Source organism: Molothrus aeneus, chromosome 2, assembly GCF_037042795.1.
Source record: "Molothrus aeneus isolate 106 chromosome 2, BPBGC_Maene_1.0, whole genome shotgun sequence".
Lineage (NCBI taxonomy): Eukaryota > Metazoa > Chordata > Aves > Passeriformes > Icteridae > Molothrus > Molothrus aeneus.
In genome coordinates this window covers 35,090,308-35,108,651 of record NC_089647.1, presented here as the reverse complement: position 1 = coordinate 35,108,651, position 18,344 = coordinate 35,090,308, and the positions used below count along the sequence as shown (strand labels likewise).

Below are 18,344 nucleotides of genomic sequence, written 5' to 3'. Positions count from 1 at the left end.
ACCAGCAAAATGTCCAGCTTGTATGTTGTGTCCAGCTACCCTTGCAAAAAACTAACCTAGAACTATTTTTTTTAATACCAAAGCACTACTGGATAACAGAATCTTAGTGAACAGAAACAGCATTTGTTTGAAACACAGAGGAAATCCTGCTTCTCCAATTAAGTCAGTGCTTTAGAATCCTCAAAATACTGTCTTAAACAAGAGCTTTTATCTCTTTGCTGGTATGAGTAAGAGCATCCATCAGCTGGTTGCTCTAAAAATCAGCAGCAAAACGTCAAATTAATCCTTCCCCAAAAGGCTGAGAAGATGGCATAAAAAGAATGTAATGGTGCCAAAATAATGTATTACTTAAAACAGTTTAAATTTACTGATGCAATTCCTAATCTCCTGATTTAAATCAATACAAAAATAGATCAGGATACTTACAGTTTTAACCTAGTTTAGCTCCTGAGTTATTTAAAGCTACACTTTTGAAATCTGTGATGAGCATCTACGTGCAGATTTATACTAGTTTTACGACATTTATTTTAAATTTATATCCATAGCCAAGCTAGTGCATCATTTTCATAGCCAAAATTTTCATACTATATGCATTTATTGTTCCCCAGAAACGGGTTATTTTTCATATAACTCTTTTTTAAATGAGGGTATATTTACTCATTAGCAAGTCTTTTAGCCTTCTTGATTGCACATATATCTTTGGGAATGTGAAAGCGGGCACATTTTGCTTTTGGAGAGACAGAGGAAAAAGAGCCACTTCCCTGCACACCCAGCCATGCACCCAGAGTCTCGCAGTTCGGTGGAGACATCTCTGATCCCAACAGCACCCGTCCCCTGCAAACACTCTAAACTCTTGGACAAGCAAGATTTTGCAGGTCACCATAGCTTCTACTTTCAGGATGGGTTTTCTGTGCTTTTTGTCAACTGCTCATGTGTGCAAGGGTCTCGCAGGTGGCGCAGGGTGTTGTGGTTACACCCCGAGCAGGGTTCGTGCCGCATGGTTTCCTGGCTGTGATGCGCGGCTGCTGCGGAAACTCTGAGTCACTTTGCGCTGCTAAACCCATGGCGAACAGGAGGCCCCGTCCTCCAGGGCAGCAAGACGAAGGCTTGCAGTGACATCGGGAACAAGCCCTGTTGGGGACTTGCCGAGGCTTGGGGCTGGGCAGGGGGGCTGGATAGGAGGATGCCCTGTGGGGAGGTAGGTGGGTTTTGGGGAAGGGGATGCCCTTTGGGGAGGTGTATGCACTCTGCAGAAGAGGACGACCTTCGGGAAGGACACCCTGTGGGGAGGAGGCCCGGCCGGGGCGGGCCCGGGCCCGGGGGCGGGGAGGCGGCGGCGGCCGGGCGCATTTGAGCAGCGCGGCGGCGGCGGGCGCGGCGCTATGGCGGGCTGGGCGCTGCGGGGCTTGGTGCTAGCGCTGCTGGCGGCGCTGCCCGCGCCCGTGCTGGGCGACACGCCGGCAAACTGCTCCTTCGCCGACCTGCTGGGCGCCTGGGAGCTCCGCGTCTGGCGGGCCGGCGGCCGCCACGGCAACTGCTCGCAGGCGGGTGAGAGCGCGGCGGGCCCGGGCAGCTCCCGCCCCGCGGGGCCGCGGGCGGCCGGGAGGTGCTCCGGGAGCGGGCGGGGGAGCGGCCGCTCTGTGCCCGGAGCCCCCGGAGCAGGCATGGGCGAGGGGAGGCGGCTTCCTGCGCTGCTGCAGTTCCACTTTACTGGTTCTGTTTCTCTTCTGTTCAGATGAGGGCTTGACTAGGCCTCTCCACGGGCCCCATGGCTCATGCCGGCTCGCTGCCCCTCTCTCACGGGTGCCTTCCTGCGAGCTTCTGCCTGCCCAGGCCGGGGATGCTCCCAGCAGGAGAGGGTGGCAGCGCCGGTGACACCTGGGCACCCCCTAAGGGGCTGTCAGGGAAGCCTGACAGCATCCAAACAGATGGAAATATCACTTCCTTCGAGAGGATAATAGTAGTGGGGAGTTACTATCTAATGATCATATGTCAGTGTCATTTTAAAAATAGTCGATGCTTTGCATTTTTCTGTGTGATCTGCTTTTTGATCAGAGGAGACAAGTGGCAGTACTAGCACTGGAGGTGAGGTGCGTGGTAGGGTTGGAGCACTGGTGTGAAGGAGCGTAGGATGGGTGATGCCTCATCCCAGATGTTGTAAGGGAAGAGTTGTCAATGCAGACTCAGTGCCTAAATGACACAGCATCCAACACCTTTGTAGCCCTACAGCAAGTTGTGTTTCAATAAGCTGGTGTGTCCCAATCACAGCTGTTTGGTGCTGCTGCTAATAAAATGTGCAGATACTGTGTAGCAGTGGAAAAAATGAGCATGTAGTCCCACTGACAGGTAAGTGGAAGTCCTGAAGTGTCTCGATGCCCTTTTGCAGAAGACTGTATTCAACGAGTGTACTATAGCATCTTCAGGAATAAATGTTACAACATCCTTTATGCGTTTTTTTGTGTTATTTTTCTCTTCCATACAGTAATCATGCCCTAATGTTTCTTTCTTTTAGGGCCTGTGGAGAAAAAGGTGGTTGTCAATCTTCAGAAGCTAGATGTGGCTCAGGATAGTCTGGGCAATTATGGTTTCTTCACTTTGATTTACAATCAAGGCTTTGAAATTGTGATAAATGACTACAAGTGGTTCGCATTTTTTAAGGTGAGTTAACCTGGTGTGTTCTACACCACTGGCTGTTGCCAAAATGGCCTGTAGTTAGGCTTCTCTTCAGTCCCTGAGTGCCACAGTTGGGACACTTGATTATCTTTGGCTCTAAGGTTTGCCTGGATTGCCAGATAAAGGATTTCTTTTCTTTTTTGAACATAAGGAAACAGCAATCAGTGGCTGGGTAGGGAGCAGAGAGAGGGAAGAGGTATTCCACACTGGTCATTATCTGAAAAAAACACAGATGCTGCTACTTTCCCTTCTGGGCATGCTTAAAGCAATTGAAGGCCTTCATGAAACTAACTTTCCTGATAGCCTGGATTTTTTTTCTTTTTCTTTTTTTTTTCACTCTGTGGACCCAAGTCAAGTAGCAAATACCATTGCTTTTATCTTTCCTTACAAATGTTATCAAATGCATGGACACTTTAGAGCCATCTATCTTTGATGGAGGATTTCTGGGATCTATAAATTTTATTTCAGAATACTACTCTAATATCTAAGGGACCATTCTACTGCCTGTATTTATTCCTTTGGAGTAATACTGTTCTCTTCAGCCCCTGTTAATGCCTTCAGGTAAAGCTGAAAACAGTGATGGTAGGCAGGGATTTGACAGGAGAAAACACTCTTGTTAGGAGTGCTCTGCTGCTGTCCTGATGAGTGGCATGATGAATCTGAAGGGTGGTTTGGAGTAATCTCTGCAGGATGGCTTTACTACCTGGAAGACAGATGCTTTGTGCAGCAGGGCTTCTCAGCTGGTGAGTGCAGCCCTGGGCAGGAACAATGAATGTGTTTCTGGTTGTTTCAGGAGGCATGATCTTGTGAGTCAGTAGTAAACATCCAGGCCTTGTCCAAGCACAAAATCTCTGAACTTTGGCTAGTACTAAGGAGGGTGAAGAAATCACTTTTGCTCTAAATTGTCTTTCTGAGAGCCACTGTAGATGGTTTATTTTACAGCAACTATTTTAAAGTCACTGTTTTCAGGTGTTAAAAAAGCAAGTGATCCACTCTTTCAAGAGAACTGGAATCCTTACTGAACAGAAATTATGTAGAAGGCTCCAGTTTAACTGCAACCTCCTTGCAGGTTCCATCTGTGCTGATTTGGGCTCATGTAAGGGAAAGGACTGTATAGACTTTTTAGCACAACTACTGGGGAAGTTATTTACATGCTCATTGTTGTAGCTTAACCCCAGTAAAGAGCAAAGCACCACTCAGCCATCAGTGTGTTGTGGGAGTGAATTGGAAGGATAGAAGTGCAAAAACTCGTAGGCTGAGATCAAGGTCCTTTAATAGGTAAAGCAAAAGCTGTGTGTTTGTGCAAGCAAAACAAAATGAGGAATTCATTCACTACTTGCCACCAGGATGGCTTGCCACCATAATGAGCAGGCGTTCGGCAATTTCCAGGAAAGCAGGGCTTCATTCTGCACAACTGTTACATAAGAAGGCAGATGACATGATTCTGAATGTTCCTCTTTTCTCCTTTCCCCAGCTCCTTCCTAATTTCTATGCATGATACTTTTTGGCATGAAATATCTCCTTGGTCAGTTGGGTCAGCTTTCCCAGCTGTGTTTCCTCCCAATTTCTTATGCACCCCCAGTCTATCTGCTGTCAGAGCTGTCTGAGGAGCAGATGAGGCCTTGGTGCTGTGTTAGCACTGCTCAGCTAAACTAAAACATCCCTGCATTAAAATCACTCTTTTCTTCAAAATTCTGAAATGTGGCATTATATGAGCCGCTGTAAATAAAATGAACTGTCAAGACCTAGCACACTCTTACAAATGGAAATTTTTGAAATAAGAATTCAATCTTTTAAACAAGACAGGGTCTTGTACTTGAGCAGAAGCAAAGTATGAGAGAGAAACACCTGATTGAAACATCTGTATAGAATAGTGAAATTATATTGCCGTGATGTGCATTCCTCGTAGGTTTGGCAGGTGATAAAGCAAAGCCTGCAGAGACACTAAAGGGTAATCTAACTGACCAGAATTACTCTGAAACTTCTCAGGCAGAGACACCTCTGTGAGCTCACCTGCAGTGGGAGGACCTGCCTTAAAAGTTTTTGCTGCCTCCATGAGGACAGCAGAGCACTGTATGCTGTAGTGTTGTCCATGAACTTGGTTTTGAGGGGTCATCTCTGGCAGGGAGAATTCAGCAGTCATTGTTGGACTCATCTGAGGAGAATATACTTGAACTACCAGACTTTGAGCTGATATTTTACACTGAAATACAGACTTTCTTTACAAGCCAATATGCTAGGCCATAAAAGAGTTGCTGATTATCAAACAAATTCCTGAGTGTGAGGAATTTAATCATAGAAACAGTGTGGCCTGCTCTGGGATATAAATGGATCTGTTAGTTGCCAACTTGAAGACAGCTGAGAGTCATTGAATGCTGCTGCTCTCCATACCTTGTGAAATACATGCCCAGAAGATGGGCACTAAGTCAAGTGACTCATAGGCACTGATGTCATGTATTGCATTGATTTCACGTGTTGCATTGATTTGCAAAAGTACTCTTAAAACAACATACCAAAACTGTTGCAGAATAGTTTAAGCTGAAAGGAGCTTCTGGTGGTCATCTGATTCATCTTGCTGCTCAAAAAGTCAAATACACTGAGCAGTAGCATACACAATAGCTTGCATTTTGTGGTCATTAGATGTGTCTCAGCCCTTTGTAAGCTGATGGATTAATTCTTAGTTTTGAAGTTGGCTTCAGTATTAAGAAATAGCAAGCTTGTGTGGGTCATTGCTCAGTAATGGGGCAGCATCAACAAGACATATTTAAGTTAAAGACCTCTTTCCTTAAACACCATAGGGAGGATTAGAGCCCAGGTCAGTTACCCTCTCTAATAATTTTGCTGCTGTAAAAAGACCAACAGATTACCAAGATGCAAGTCTATTGCTGAGAACCATGAGGAAATACCACACCACTTACTAAATGCATTTTTTTGCTGCAGACAGCTACTTGCTGTTATTGGGCAACAACATGCAATTTGTCTATCTGCAAAACTCCCAATTTCACAACTGTTAGTGGGCACTTGGAGGGAGGAAGTGGTTCCTTACAAACTGTTTGACCTTGTGACATATTTAACTATGCATATCTTTTTACTTTTAATCCAGTAAATATTGCATTACATATGAAATAGAAATACAGCAAGTCTGAGATTGAGCAGAGGGAGGATTTACCAGGTACAATGAGCAGCAGTGTTTAAGCCAATACAGTAGTTTGTGAGTTTCAGGCATAGAAGTGCCACTTCTGCTAATTGAACCTCCAGTGTGTTTTTTCCTAGTGTTAAAGAATTAAGCTGTTAATTACTGACAGGAATGCTGTGGGCTTGTCTAAGTGGTGACTTTATCAGAGCTGCTGCACTGTGTAGATATAGACACAGCCTGTTTGGCTGTGCATGTTTCAATGAGTTTTTAATAGGTTTTTGTTCCTGTGGCTTACTAAACAGACACCCACTGAAACTTCTGTAGGGTCTCATTGCCTTTACAAGATATTTGTTCTTTCACTTGAGGCCTGTGGGGAAAGGACTTTATACACCAGAGGTATGGATTGGGTGAGCTTATCAATCCTATTTTTTTCCTCAGTTTACTTTAGTGTCTGAAATAAAGATGTTTTAACGGTGTTTTTTTCTAACAATTGTTGTACATACATTTAAAGTTTGCCAAATTGCAGCATCCTACTGCATTCTTGCATTCTGCTTCTAGCACAAACTAAGTTGTTTAATGTGTGCTTCTGAAACATCCCTGTACTGAACTTGGATGTGAAGTTAGTGTACTTGCTTTTGGCAGAAGCTTGTTCATGTGCTTCTGCTGGATGATAGAAGGATTTTTTAGGGTTATGCAATATATAAAGCTTTAGTAATTTTTTTTTTTTTTACCCCTAAGGGATGGCAAAAGAAATAGGAACAGTATAACATAAAAAGCTAGAGTGAGGCTGAAGGGAAAGTGGAGGCCAACTTGTTTCAATTACTTGATGTCTTTGAGGTATTTATTTATTGCTAAGGCTACCACTTTGGACATGAGACAGTCTCATAAGTTTCTCACTGTCCCTTAAGCGAAGTGGTTCTACTTCAGACTCCTGAGATGCTCTTAAGCAAATACCAGAAGTCTGACTTTCTTTTTCATATTGAAGCATTACAACTATTTCAGAAAAAAAAAAAAAAACATACAGATTTTAGAATATTTCACCACTCAAGTTACTAATCTTTTCCAGCCTTGGTGACATCTTTGTCATATCTTTTTCTCTCTTCCCCAGTGCTCCCAAATTTGGTTAAAATCAAGGACTGCTGTTCTGAAACAAACAGAAACAAACTAGAACAGTGACAGCAGTTAATGTTTAAGTTTTCAGGATATGGGAAAAAACCCCAAACTTTTTATTTTATGTTGCTGAAGTAGAAGTGCTAGAGTTGCTAATGTAACTCAATCATCCTGCAAGTCAATTGAAAGTCAGCTTTTAACCTGTCTAATTTGGGCTTGCTCAACTGGTAGTGAGCAACTGCTGCTTTCCTAAAGTGTAAATCTGAAAGCATAAAAGTCAGAATTGCAGAATGTTTCCTGAAGTAAAGAAAATCCATCTGGAGTTGATATTTGCTTGCATTTTATATTGTGTAGCAAGATGCAGTAGTTTTTTCTGGTAACATTATCTACTGTATTTTTGTGTAGTAGGGCAGCTGCAGGTCTGCAGCTCTGTTCTCATTCAATGTGTGCTTCCCATAGTAAAATGCATAGGCACACTTGTGAACTTGTGAGATAAGTCTCTCCACCAGGTTTAATGTGTAGGGTAGTCCTGCCTCCTGGAACTCAGTTGGCTTATTGCCTAGGCATTGCTTAAATTGAGAACAGTAGATTTCAAAGAGGATGGGATGGCTGCCTCTCTATGTGGCACTGCTGAATTCTCATTAAAATGCTGTGACTAATAAGGTCTTCATCCTTTCTTGCTTTCCTCTTAGGGAGATTAAAGATTTTAAAAAAGCTTTAAACAATTATGATTTTTACTGGGACTAGAATTGAACATACAATTAGATTGTCATGATGACTGACACAGGAAAGGCGTTATTAAAAGGATACTTCACTTGAAAGCTTACCTGGGTTCAGTTACCTAACAGCAAGCTTTTGAAGTTTAGCTACGTGAAGGTTAATGTTGGCGTGGCTTGGCTAAATTTTGGCATTAGGCAAAACCACATGACTTGTCAGGATTGAGAAAAATATGCATTTGAAGTAGAATTAAATTTTTCAAAGCTCAGAATTGGAACTATGAATATAGTTTGGGTGCCTTTCTAAAGGAGTTCTCCTAGATTGGTTAGGTTGCTGGGTGGAGTTAATGCTGCAGATTTCACCAGCTGATGAAATTATCATGCGACAGTTGCCGTCATCTTAACTCAAAACTGAAAACCATCTTTAAAGTCTGCCGAGAAATGCGTGAGAGCAGTTGTCCAGCAGTTGTTGGTGATCCCAGCTGTATGGCTGTTATCCTCCATGAAGGATGTTGTTCTGCGGTGGGCTCTGTGGATATTTTGGGTACTGTGCTGGCAGCCTCTGCTGAGTCTGACGTTGTAATTGATATCCACCTGAGTCAGGTGTTGCTTGTGCAATGGTGCCATATCCCTGTCATATGACTTGCTGTTAGCTGGGCAGGTGTACTCGTAGTCAGTCCTCTAAAACTGGTACAGTCAAATTTCCTAGATCCTATCTGTCAGTCCTCCACAAGTAGAAATAAGAAATGCTGCATTTCTTAGCAAAGTGGTTTTAGCAATGATTTTATGGTGTACCTTCTGGTAATCAGTGGCCATCATTGTTATGGCACTGATGAGGTTTTTTTAAAGGCTTGTCTGCCACTTGTCTACATCAGCAGTTCTCGATTAAAAGTCGGGGGGGAGAAGCAGTTGTGACCTTATGTAGGTATATTTTCATTTCCTAGATACAGTGTTATTTGGAGTTGAAATTCCCTCTATCCAAATGTCATTCGTATGTTATGGTCTCAAAGTATCCATGCCCACTTTTCAAAGTCAGTTCAGTAGTAGCTTAGTCTGGCACTCTACAAAAAGGTAGCTACAGAGGACTAGAATTGCTTAATTTAAGGCTTCTACACAGACTGTCTGAAATTGGTTTTTATGTCTTGCTTATATGGAAGCATTGCTACTGGCTGTCTTTTCACCTCCTTTCTAAATTTTGTTGATACATGTGAACTGAAAGAAGAGTGCAAGAAATTCACTATATTCACTTTCCTGAAAGATAAGTTGCACAAATGGTGTGAATGCTATATTGGTTATCTCTCTGTGTTTTTAAAAAAACAATGAATTTTGTCTCTGGAAAGGGAGAGGGATTTCTAGGAGAAAAACACTTTTTTTGTTGTTGTTTTTGTTGTTTTAATTTGCTAGTTAGCAGATAACTCATTGTCTTTTTTTCATGGAGATAAGCCCCAAATCTGTGTTACTTGTTTTAATTCAGAATAACATTTTGCAAGGCAGGATTGTGGCAGGAAGCAGGCCTGTTCCTCTGATGATCTTCAGGTTTTCAGATTTAAGGCCTATCTTTGTTGAGGATAGCTGTACTGTTTTAATCTGTGGCAGCTTTAAATAGGAAAAACCAGGTATTAATTTCTACGGTCATGTAGAGCCAGAAAAGTGATCTTACAGTAACTTAGATGTAAAGTCACTACCTGTTGCTTTTGGAACTGTCTGGATTTCTAGTTCTGCTGTTGCGAAGAGTGTGTGTCTCAAAAGTCATCTCTGGACCTTGCCCTTGGTATTTGGCCAGGTGTAGTTATTTCCCACATTGCACAATCTTGCACAATAAGATAGGAAGAATAGAACAAGCTCAGCCTTCTAGTGCCCCCACCCTGCTCCAGCCAGCAAACACACTTGCTGGGTGTAGGTGTGTTGCCTCTGCATCCTCCTGACTGGGGACAAAGCACTTTCCCGTTGTTCCAAAACAGTCAGAGGATTAACCTTTATTCTGCTGATTGATAAACTTAATTATTTTACTGTAAGTTCTCCTTCAGATTTCTCAAAAAACCTCAACATAGACACAAACCTCCTAGTCTCTTTAATTAATCTTATCCCTCTTGGGGCATTTCCATCACTGTAAGCCACCACCTTATTCAGTAAAGAAGCTGAGCAAACATTTTATTGAAACATAGTTACAGAATCCTGCATTGTACTTGTGCAGCTCAAAGAGAATGAGATTTAATGAAATTTTCTTGGACTAGGAAACTTGAATTCTGTATAAGTGATTTTTTTTTTGTGAATAGAAGAGTAAAGTTAAAGGCTTTGTGGCATGGGATTTTCAGTTGCCTTTGTAGTGTAACACAAAACACTAACCTTAAGAGGTGAGTAATGAGCAAATAGCCCCACACACCCCCTCAGTGAGACATTCTGTTGTCAGAGAATTACAAATCCAGAAAATTTATGTACCTGGGCAAAGCTGGTAACTGTTGTATGAAGACACATTTTGCTGAATATATTACATGTTGCTCTTCAGTGGTAAAATGAAGACTCGTGTGGTTGAATAAGGAAATATTAGGACTTGGGACTCAAGACTTTAGTGGCAGTCTCTGCTGTAATCTTTAAATGAGCTGTTCTCAAGGGATCATCATTTCTCACTGTCTCATTTTGATAGTTCCTGTGAAATTGTTCTTGATGCTTTGCCATCACAGCTCAAACCTAAAAAACTGGCTGGAAGTTTCATCTTTGGTTTTGACTTGTGAAACAATAACAGTGCATAAATAGTACATAAATTTTAAAACAGAAATAGTGCATGTCTTCTGTAAGGTTACTGGATGACAAACTTGCCATTCTCCCTCTGAGTCTTAGTTTCTCAAACTTCTGTGGCAATCCAGAGGTAGCTTGACTGGTCACGTATTTGGTATAAGACATCTCAGGGCCTTGAGGAGAAGGTTGAGTACTAAGAGGTCTTTTAAATCTTGCTGAGAAAGTAGCTGTTGGACTGAAATGATTAGCACAGGTTAGTTGATACTGATATGAATGCATATTTTTTTGCTAAAATTGCAAGTCACAACCCAATTGTCTTTTGCAGCTATTTGGTAAATAGCAGTTTCTTTCGTCTTCTTAACCTCTGGAGTGTGTTTGGCCACTTCCTGTGAAACACAGGCAGGAAGAAGCAGCTGTGAGTGGGTGGGGAACTATGGCTATGCTAACAAATGCATCTGCTCAACACAAGTATAACTTCTTCACATTACAGTACAAAAAGGAAGGCCTGAATGTAACCAGCTATTGCAATGAGACCCTGCCAGGATGGGTGCATGATGTACTTGGCCGCAACTGGGCTTGTTTCATAGGACACAAGATTTCTTCATCTCCATCTGATGTTCACATCAACGAGCTACCTCTCCAGAAGCCTGGGGGAAGGTAAGCAACAGATAAGTTACCTTTTACTGGAATAAAATGTTTCATAACAGTGCTTGAGGTTTAGCTAAAATTGTAAGAAACAATTCCAGTACTGAGGACAAAGTTAATGCCAGTGATAATGTTGGAAATAAACCTGAATGCAGAATAGCAGAGGAGGGCTTGCCTGCTGCATCACAGTCTCTTCAGTCTGTGATGAAGCCCTGTTATAAATCTGGCATGTCTAAGATGGTTATATTTAGTCTGTCTCAAGTTTCAGAAACCTTGCCTTGATCCAGTAATTCCATGTTTCTTTATCAGTACCTACCGGAAGACACTTCCAGAGTTACATACTGAGTTTAGAGAACACCTTTAGTTTCAATCTCAGTCCTTTTCTTGCTGTTTTACTTGGTTGGTTCCTTTTGTTTGCAGACTCTCCCACAGACGTTATGTGCACAACTTCGACTTTGTAAATGCTATCAATGCTCACCAGAAGTCATGGAGAGCGACAAGATACGAGGAGTATGAGAATTTTGCCCTGGAAGAACTAACTAAAAGAGCAGGGGGTCTCTATTCCAGAGCTTCAAGGTAATAAGACACTGTTCTGCAACAAACCCCACTGCTGCCAAGAGTCTGCTTGTATTTGTCCTGGCTCTTAGCTGTGCTTAGTTCAGATGTTTAATCAAGTTTCAAGGCCTTCCAGTTCTTGTTCATGGGATGCAAACATATTTTTCATTTGAATGATTATTTTGAGCCTCTGCTGTCTCAAGCAGTTGGGACAATTAGAGTCACCTACCCTTTAGTCTTGCTCACTAACTCACTGCTGAACTCATATGCAGGGAAGCAGTTACCATCTCAGTGCAGTCTCAGTTATCACTTCACTGTCCTGTCTGCTCATCAGCTGCTTGCCATAGTCAAGAGTTTCTGCTTGTGCTTCATCTTGGTTCTGCTAGTTCATAATTGCAGTTGAAAAGCTGTGAACTGCTCTCTGGTCCTAAACATGAATATCAAAGATTCTGAGAGAATTCCCTGGTTACTTTGATAATTTGCCACACCTGCAACAAGAGTCCTCTAGCAGGAGTAGAGTGTCTCAGTGAAGAAGCATGAAAGTAACTCTGAGAATACCTTCAGGGTCTTGCAGATCACTTAGCTGAGAGTGGTAATGGGGATGAGTACATCATGTGCTACACAATTTGAGAACTAGGGTTTAGAGATTTCTTTCTTTATAGCTGTCTTAGAATCTTCATAGTTCTGCTTCTTCAGCTCTTGGTATTTCTGTGAGTAGGAATGGTACTTTTCCTAACTGCAGCAATTGTATGTTTGTTGAAGAAGGTCCTACTGTAGAATAAAAATGCTGATTTGCATGGGAATATCATGCAGATGTATAGATAAAGTCACCTTGTAGATGATCTTAAATACAGCAACCTATTTGAAAAAAATACCATGACAGTATTTTGTTGACCCTCTTGGGCATTCAAAACAGCCCCCAGAGTCTGGTGTTTGTGAATGGCACTGAGGACAAGTATCAGGTTATGTGAAGGTTGAATGCAGGAAGCTCTTGTTTTGCTGATAGGAGCATCACTTGACTGCAGGTGGTAGATGAGGACAGGTAATATTCAATACCTCTTCAAAAGTCACAGTAAAAACTTGCCCCAGAGAAGTCTCCAGGGCAGGTGGGTTAGTGAATTGTCAGTGTAAGCCATGCCTGTGCCTGAAGTGAAACTGTAGTTGTTGTCAGTGCATGCTGCCAAGGCAAAATGGTTTCTGCAGTCAGATATTCTACATACTTTGTAATTGCAGTAAAATAACTGTTATAGAACTGTGTTGCTATAATCTCTGAGAGTTACCTCAGCATGTCAGATCGGTGCAAAAGTACTTGATCTCAGCAGCTCATGGATGTTAAGGAAACTCCCCCATTGGACCACCCAGGAGCCACTGTGGCTGTCACACTCACACCACCTGAGCTGGGACCGAGACCCCTTTGCAGCCGCATCCCACACTCACAGTCATACCAGCATTCCTTACCTGCTTGATGCCAGGGTTCCAATAGCAGAGTCTCAGATGTCCAGATCTTTAAAATAATTTGATCTTGGTGCAGTAACTAAATAGTAAAACAGCAGTTTGTACTGGGTCCCTCTGAGGAGGGACCCCAAGCAAAGGAGCCCCTGGGCTTTTAACCCCCAGCCTGAAGTGTGAAAAGTCTGGGGTCCTTTCTGAGTGTCCTGTTACCTGGCTGGGTCACAGGTCCCTGCTCCCTTTGTTATACAGAAGGATTTTGCCACCCAGAGCTCTTTGAAGCTCACACTGCAGCTTGCCAACTGAACTACCTGTCCTGAATGTATTCCTCAACAGTGTATAGTTAATAATATAGTTCCCTCAGGGAGCAGTTTGAGTAGGTCTTGATTCCTGCTCAAGCTTATCTCTCCATATTGACACCCACTCAGTTTAGATGGAGACTATTTTAAATTGCATAGTGTGAAGCAAGTCCAACTAGTAGAAGCCAAAGATGAAAACTGAGTGTTACGTAATTGTTTCCTTGCCTACAGTGGGATATGTTTTTCAAAAATATTTTCTCCTCTTTAGACCAAAGCCTGCACCTCTAACACCTGAGTTACTCAAGAAAATTTCAAGCTTGCCAGAATCCTGGGACTGGAGAAATGTTAATGGTGTCAATTATGTCAGCCCTGTTCGGAATCAAGGTAAAAATGAATAAATAAAACCTCTGAATTCAACGTTCTAGAGTTCCTTTGATGTAGTTTGTAATTTGCTGCTAACCAGAAGGTTTTGCCTAGTGTCTTGCAGCTGACAGGTTGCACCTTTACTGTGAATAACCTGTGGAAACTGGGTGGAGTCCTGGCTAACAATGCTGTACTGAAATAGGTGGTGGTACTGGCTTGTCCAGATAGCGCTGACTTTCTGGAGAGAAAGCCTATTACCACAGTACCCTGCATAAACACAGCTGTCAGGTTTTGTCCAAACAATCTTAGCCATGGTTTTCTGCACACTGACTGATGTACGTTTAATTTTTTCCCTGATTTCGTTTGATGGCTAATTATCATGTAGCTTTATTGAATAAACCCATGAAAATTGTTTATACTCCCTCCAAATCTTATCACTCTGATAAATTCGGATGTTACTTAACTGGCTAGTTGCAAGTGGAGATATTAGTCACTATGAAAATTGCAGATAATGATAAATATAAAATACTGGTAAGAACTTAGAAGGATACCATGCAATCAATGTGTTGATTCTGTAGGGAGTGTTTATAGCACTGTGGTGTGAGATGCCTAAATTATATGTTTACATAATGGAGGCCAGGAGTAAGCTCCATTAATGTGTCCCTTCCCCGTGCCACCATAAACTTGGATCTACTGGTAGCTATGTGGTGGCAGCTTTTGGGGGAAAGAAGCATAACATTAGCATGGTGGGAAAGGGATGACTTAAATCACCAATCCCTCATTTATGACTTAGTTATTCTGACAAATTCTGCCAGCTGTACTCCTGGTAGCAGAAGCAGCATAGAAAGGTTTATAGAATTTCTAGCTCTGTGGAAGCTCTGGAAGATGGCAACAGGGAATTATATCATCCTCTGTATGTGTGAGTCCTGTACTTTCTCTTGGTGTGAACTATGAATTTCCCAAGGGCTCTTTTATCTTCCAAACAACTGAACACTTAGTTCCATACTTACCTTTCTCTGTGGTGTTGCTTCAAAGTTTCTGTAAATGAGAACTAGTCTGCTGTTTCCAATAAAAGAGCTTCCTACACTTTTTATGTAATCTGAGGGTCCATGCTGAGTATGTTAAATGTCTGTGGAACATGCATTCTGCTCCATCAAATTAGAATTTTAGCTTTAAGGCTTTAAAAAAAACCAAACAAAACCTACAAAAGAGGTCATTTTGTGGATTTTATAAATACCACTGTGGTAACATGAAAAGAAATTTAGCAGCCAGTCCAGCAGAGTTCAGACTGAAATGGTTGAGTGAATTGTATTTTTTATGTTTTTGCACACATAATGCAACAGTGTTCTACAGTGTGGCCCATCTCAGATGCTGCGACATGTGATACAGTGAGTGGGAGGCATCTTTCACTGCTTCACTTTGCCCTGCTGGGAAAAGAGTGTTCCTGTTCAGGCTGATTTTGTCCCTTCAGAGGTGCATCCACCTGAGTGAAGGTGCAATTTCACGAAGTCTTGCTGTTGTAATAGCTCCGCTTTTATACGCCTACACAGTTCAAGAGAAAGTATTTTGTTTTGTTCCTCAAGGCTCCCACATTTTCATAGCTCTGCAATATTTGACTTTCCCACCGTCAGGAAACAAAAGGAAATCAGGCACCTTGATGACAATCAGTAGATAAAATAGGATCTCATCCAAGTAATTGTTCTTCCTGTGAGGTTTGTCATTCCATTTCCAAAGTCTTTAATAGAGTGAAAGGAAGGTCCTAGAGAGTGCAGAGGCCTAAAGCTAGAAGCAATACTAAATTTTGATGCAAAAGTAAGGAGACTTAACTGTCTGCCAGGAAGCAGAAGAGAAATTAGGGTGCTTCTGAAAAGAGAGTGTACAATTACATGCCCTTGGGAAGCAAGGAGCGGGGATGAATCCATTATATTAAACATGCTATTTATACCACTATTTTCTTAAAAGTCAGTTATTTTAGAGGTAGCTGTAGAGGTGGAATATTTTTTTCAACTGGAAATTACGGGACTAAATCCATTGGTAGGTTGAAATAAGAACAATATTGTCAGCATTCACTTCAAATAGCTCATTGCCCCATAGCATATGTGCTCCATAAAAGGTAGATAGAGCCTTCTCAGCCCTGCTAATGTGGTCCCTGAAGGTTCATTCTGAAGGAGTAGAGTAATTGGATAGCTCTTAAGTGCTACTGCTGAAAAACACTAGAACAGTACTTTGCCTCTTATTCTTGAAAATAAGCTCAGTGTTCCTTGAGAAGTTGTTAGAAGTGGGTTTTGAATTGCATGCATGAAAGCTAAATGAAGATTTAAAGTTTTTGCTCTATTGATGTTCAAGTTCTAATCACTGTCTAGTAGGTTTTCTCTTTTCAGTGGACTTTAGGAATAGATGTACCTGATGGCAGGTGACTAGCCTTGTTTATGTTACTGACTGCTCCTTTTTCTCCCCTTCTCAGGCTCATGTGGCAGCTGTTACGCGTTTTCCTCCATGGGCATGCTGGAGGCAAGGATACGTATCCTCACAAATAACACTCAGAAACCAGTCTTCAGCCCCCAGCAGGTTGTGTCTTGCAGCCAGTATTCTCAGGGTAAGGATGATGGTGTATATAAATGCACCTTTCAAGTAATGACAATGCTGGAGAAGGAGCAGGAAGTTTGAAAACTTCCATCCCTTCCCCATCAAGTTACTTTTTCCATAAAACCTTTTCATACATCTCACTGTGAGATGGGAAATATCTAAGGAGTAAGGTTCAAAATGGAGCTGATTACAATGCTTACCTAGAAGGAATGGAACTAAATATTCTCCCAGTGGTATATTCAGAGGGAGGAGAAATGAGCAAAAGCAATGACTAAAGCTTTCCAGAGGACCCTGTCCCTGTTAGGACAGATCCTTGTACTGCATGTAACTAGCTGTTATTTCTGACAGGAATTGTCAGCATGAGAAAAGGTCCAAGTATTAGTGCTCCCAATATAGCTCCCAGAGATGTGAATTTTGCCCAAGTGTTTCAGAAAGCTGACTGTAGCTAACTGGAGTACTAGGATGATCTGGGTCACTGACGTATGTTCAATACTGTATCTGAAAGAATTATGAAAGATTTAAGTGGGAGAGTCTCCCACCACAAATAAGAGAATTTCAAAGGGAAGAAGCATTTTTTTGGTTTATTTTGTTGTTTGTTTTTTTTTTTTTTATAAGGTTGTGATGGTGGCTTCCCATATCTCATTGGTGGAAAGTATGTCCAAGACTTTGGTGTGGTGGAAGAGGACTGCTTCCCTTACACAGCCCAAGACTCTCCGTGCCTTTTCAAGCGCAGCTGTTACCACTACTACACGTCTGAGTACCACTATGTTGGTGGTTTCTATGGAGGCTGCAATGAAGCCCTGATGAAACTTGAGCTTGTTATGCATGGCCCAATGGCTGTTGCCTTCGAGGTTTATAATGATTTCATGCTTTATAAGGAGGGGATCTACCATCACACCGGGCTGCGGGATGATTTAAATCCTTTTGAATTGACCAATCATGCTGTTTTACTGGTGGGCTATGGTAAAGATCCAGAAAGTGGTGAGAAATTCTGGATTGTGAAGAACAGCTGGGGCACCTCATGGGGAGAAGATGGCTACTTCAGAATCCGCCGTGGCACTGATGAATGTGCAATTGAAAGCATTGCAGTGGCTGCAACTCCTATTCCAAAGTTATAATGTAAATGTCTTCATCCAGTGCCTTGTCCTGAGCCACGAGAACGCACTGATGGTTGAAAATTCTGGTTAAAATGTTCCCTGGCTTGAAAAGGCAGCTTTAAGGAATTTTTCAACAACAGAGCAGTTTCCATATGCAAGAAGATGAAGACTATTAAATCTGCCTTGTGCACTGGAGGCTTCCTCTCAAGTCTGACAGTAGATCACCTAGAAGGGCTGTTTTGGCAATGGTGGTGATTAGTTACTCATCATTGGATGTACCTTCAATTACCAGTTGCATTTTTTTCCATGGGCAATCTTGACCTTGAAATCTGAGGGAAGTGTCTGCTATGATAGTCTGTTAACTGCTTTGAAGGGACACTGTAGTGCCTTACTTCTCAGAAATCAGGAAGTCACTGCAATTTGGAACATAAATGTGTATTGGGTAGGAAATGAGCAATTATGCTGATGAAAATAAAATTCTAAAGCTCTAAGTGTTCTGCGAAAACTGCATGTCAAATCTTTATGACAATAAAAATCAATTCTATGTTTCAGGCTGTTACTAAATGTTCTAGTTCTGGATTTTATTGCTGTGCTTCACAATTGATCATTTCACAGTTCAATAAAGAACACCCCACTCCTATAGGAGTTTGTATTTGTGGAAGAAATTAGTTCTTTTGGTGACCTGTCTGAGTTTTGAGCTTCCTGTTAAGAACTTTTTCCTTCAGCAGAAGCTGGTGTGAAAGAAGGATGAGAGGGCAGAAGAGCTAGTAAAATCTTCCATGTGAAGTTGAGATTATCACAACAGCATTAAGCAAGTTGTCCAGAAGTGCAGTAGTCCTTGCTGTGGATGTAGAGCAATTCATTGACTAAATTTGCTAACTCCCCAGTAATCCTGTTTAAATCCTTTCTGTCAATCTGTTGCTCTAGTTCTTTCAAATATACAAGGTAGAAACATAGGGTTGAGAGGAGGGATTGAAAC

General features: G+C 41.9%; 1 protein-coding gene across 1 annotated transcript; it reads left to right on the top strand.

Moving 5' to 3' along the window:
• The first annotated feature begins 1,382 nt into the window (after positions 1 to 1,382).
• CTSC (cathepsin C) lies at positions 1,383 to 18,005 on the top strand. Its single transcript, XM_066570358.1, has 7 exons — positions 1,383 to 1,548; positions 2,513 to 2,658; positions 10,862 to 11,028; positions 11,437 to 11,592; positions 13,588 to 13,703; positions 16,147 to 16,278; positions 16,884 to 18,005. Exons 1-7 carry the CDS (start codon positions 1,383 to 1,385, stop codon positions 17,384 to 17,386), a joined length of 1,386 nt encoding a protein of 461 aa, XP_066426455.1. The 3' UTR covers positions 17,387 to 18,005.
• The last annotated feature ends 339 nt before the right edge of the window (positions 18,006 to 18,344 follow it).

Excerpts from the sequence above, each read along its gene's own strand:
- CTSC (XM_066570358.1), top strand. The coding sequence starts at position 1,383 with ATGGCGGGCTGGGCGCTGCGGGGCTTGGTGCTAGCGCTGCTGGCGGCG. Across the intron at positions 11,029-11,436 it reads CTCCAGAAGCCTGGGGGAAG|ACTCTCCCACAGACGTTATG; the intron begins GTAAGCAACAGA and ends TTTTGTTTGCAG. Across the intron at positions 13,704-16,146 it reads CAGCCCTGTTCGGAATCAAG|GCTCATGTGGCAGCTGTTAC; the intron begins GTAAAAATGAAT and ends TCCCCTTCTCAG.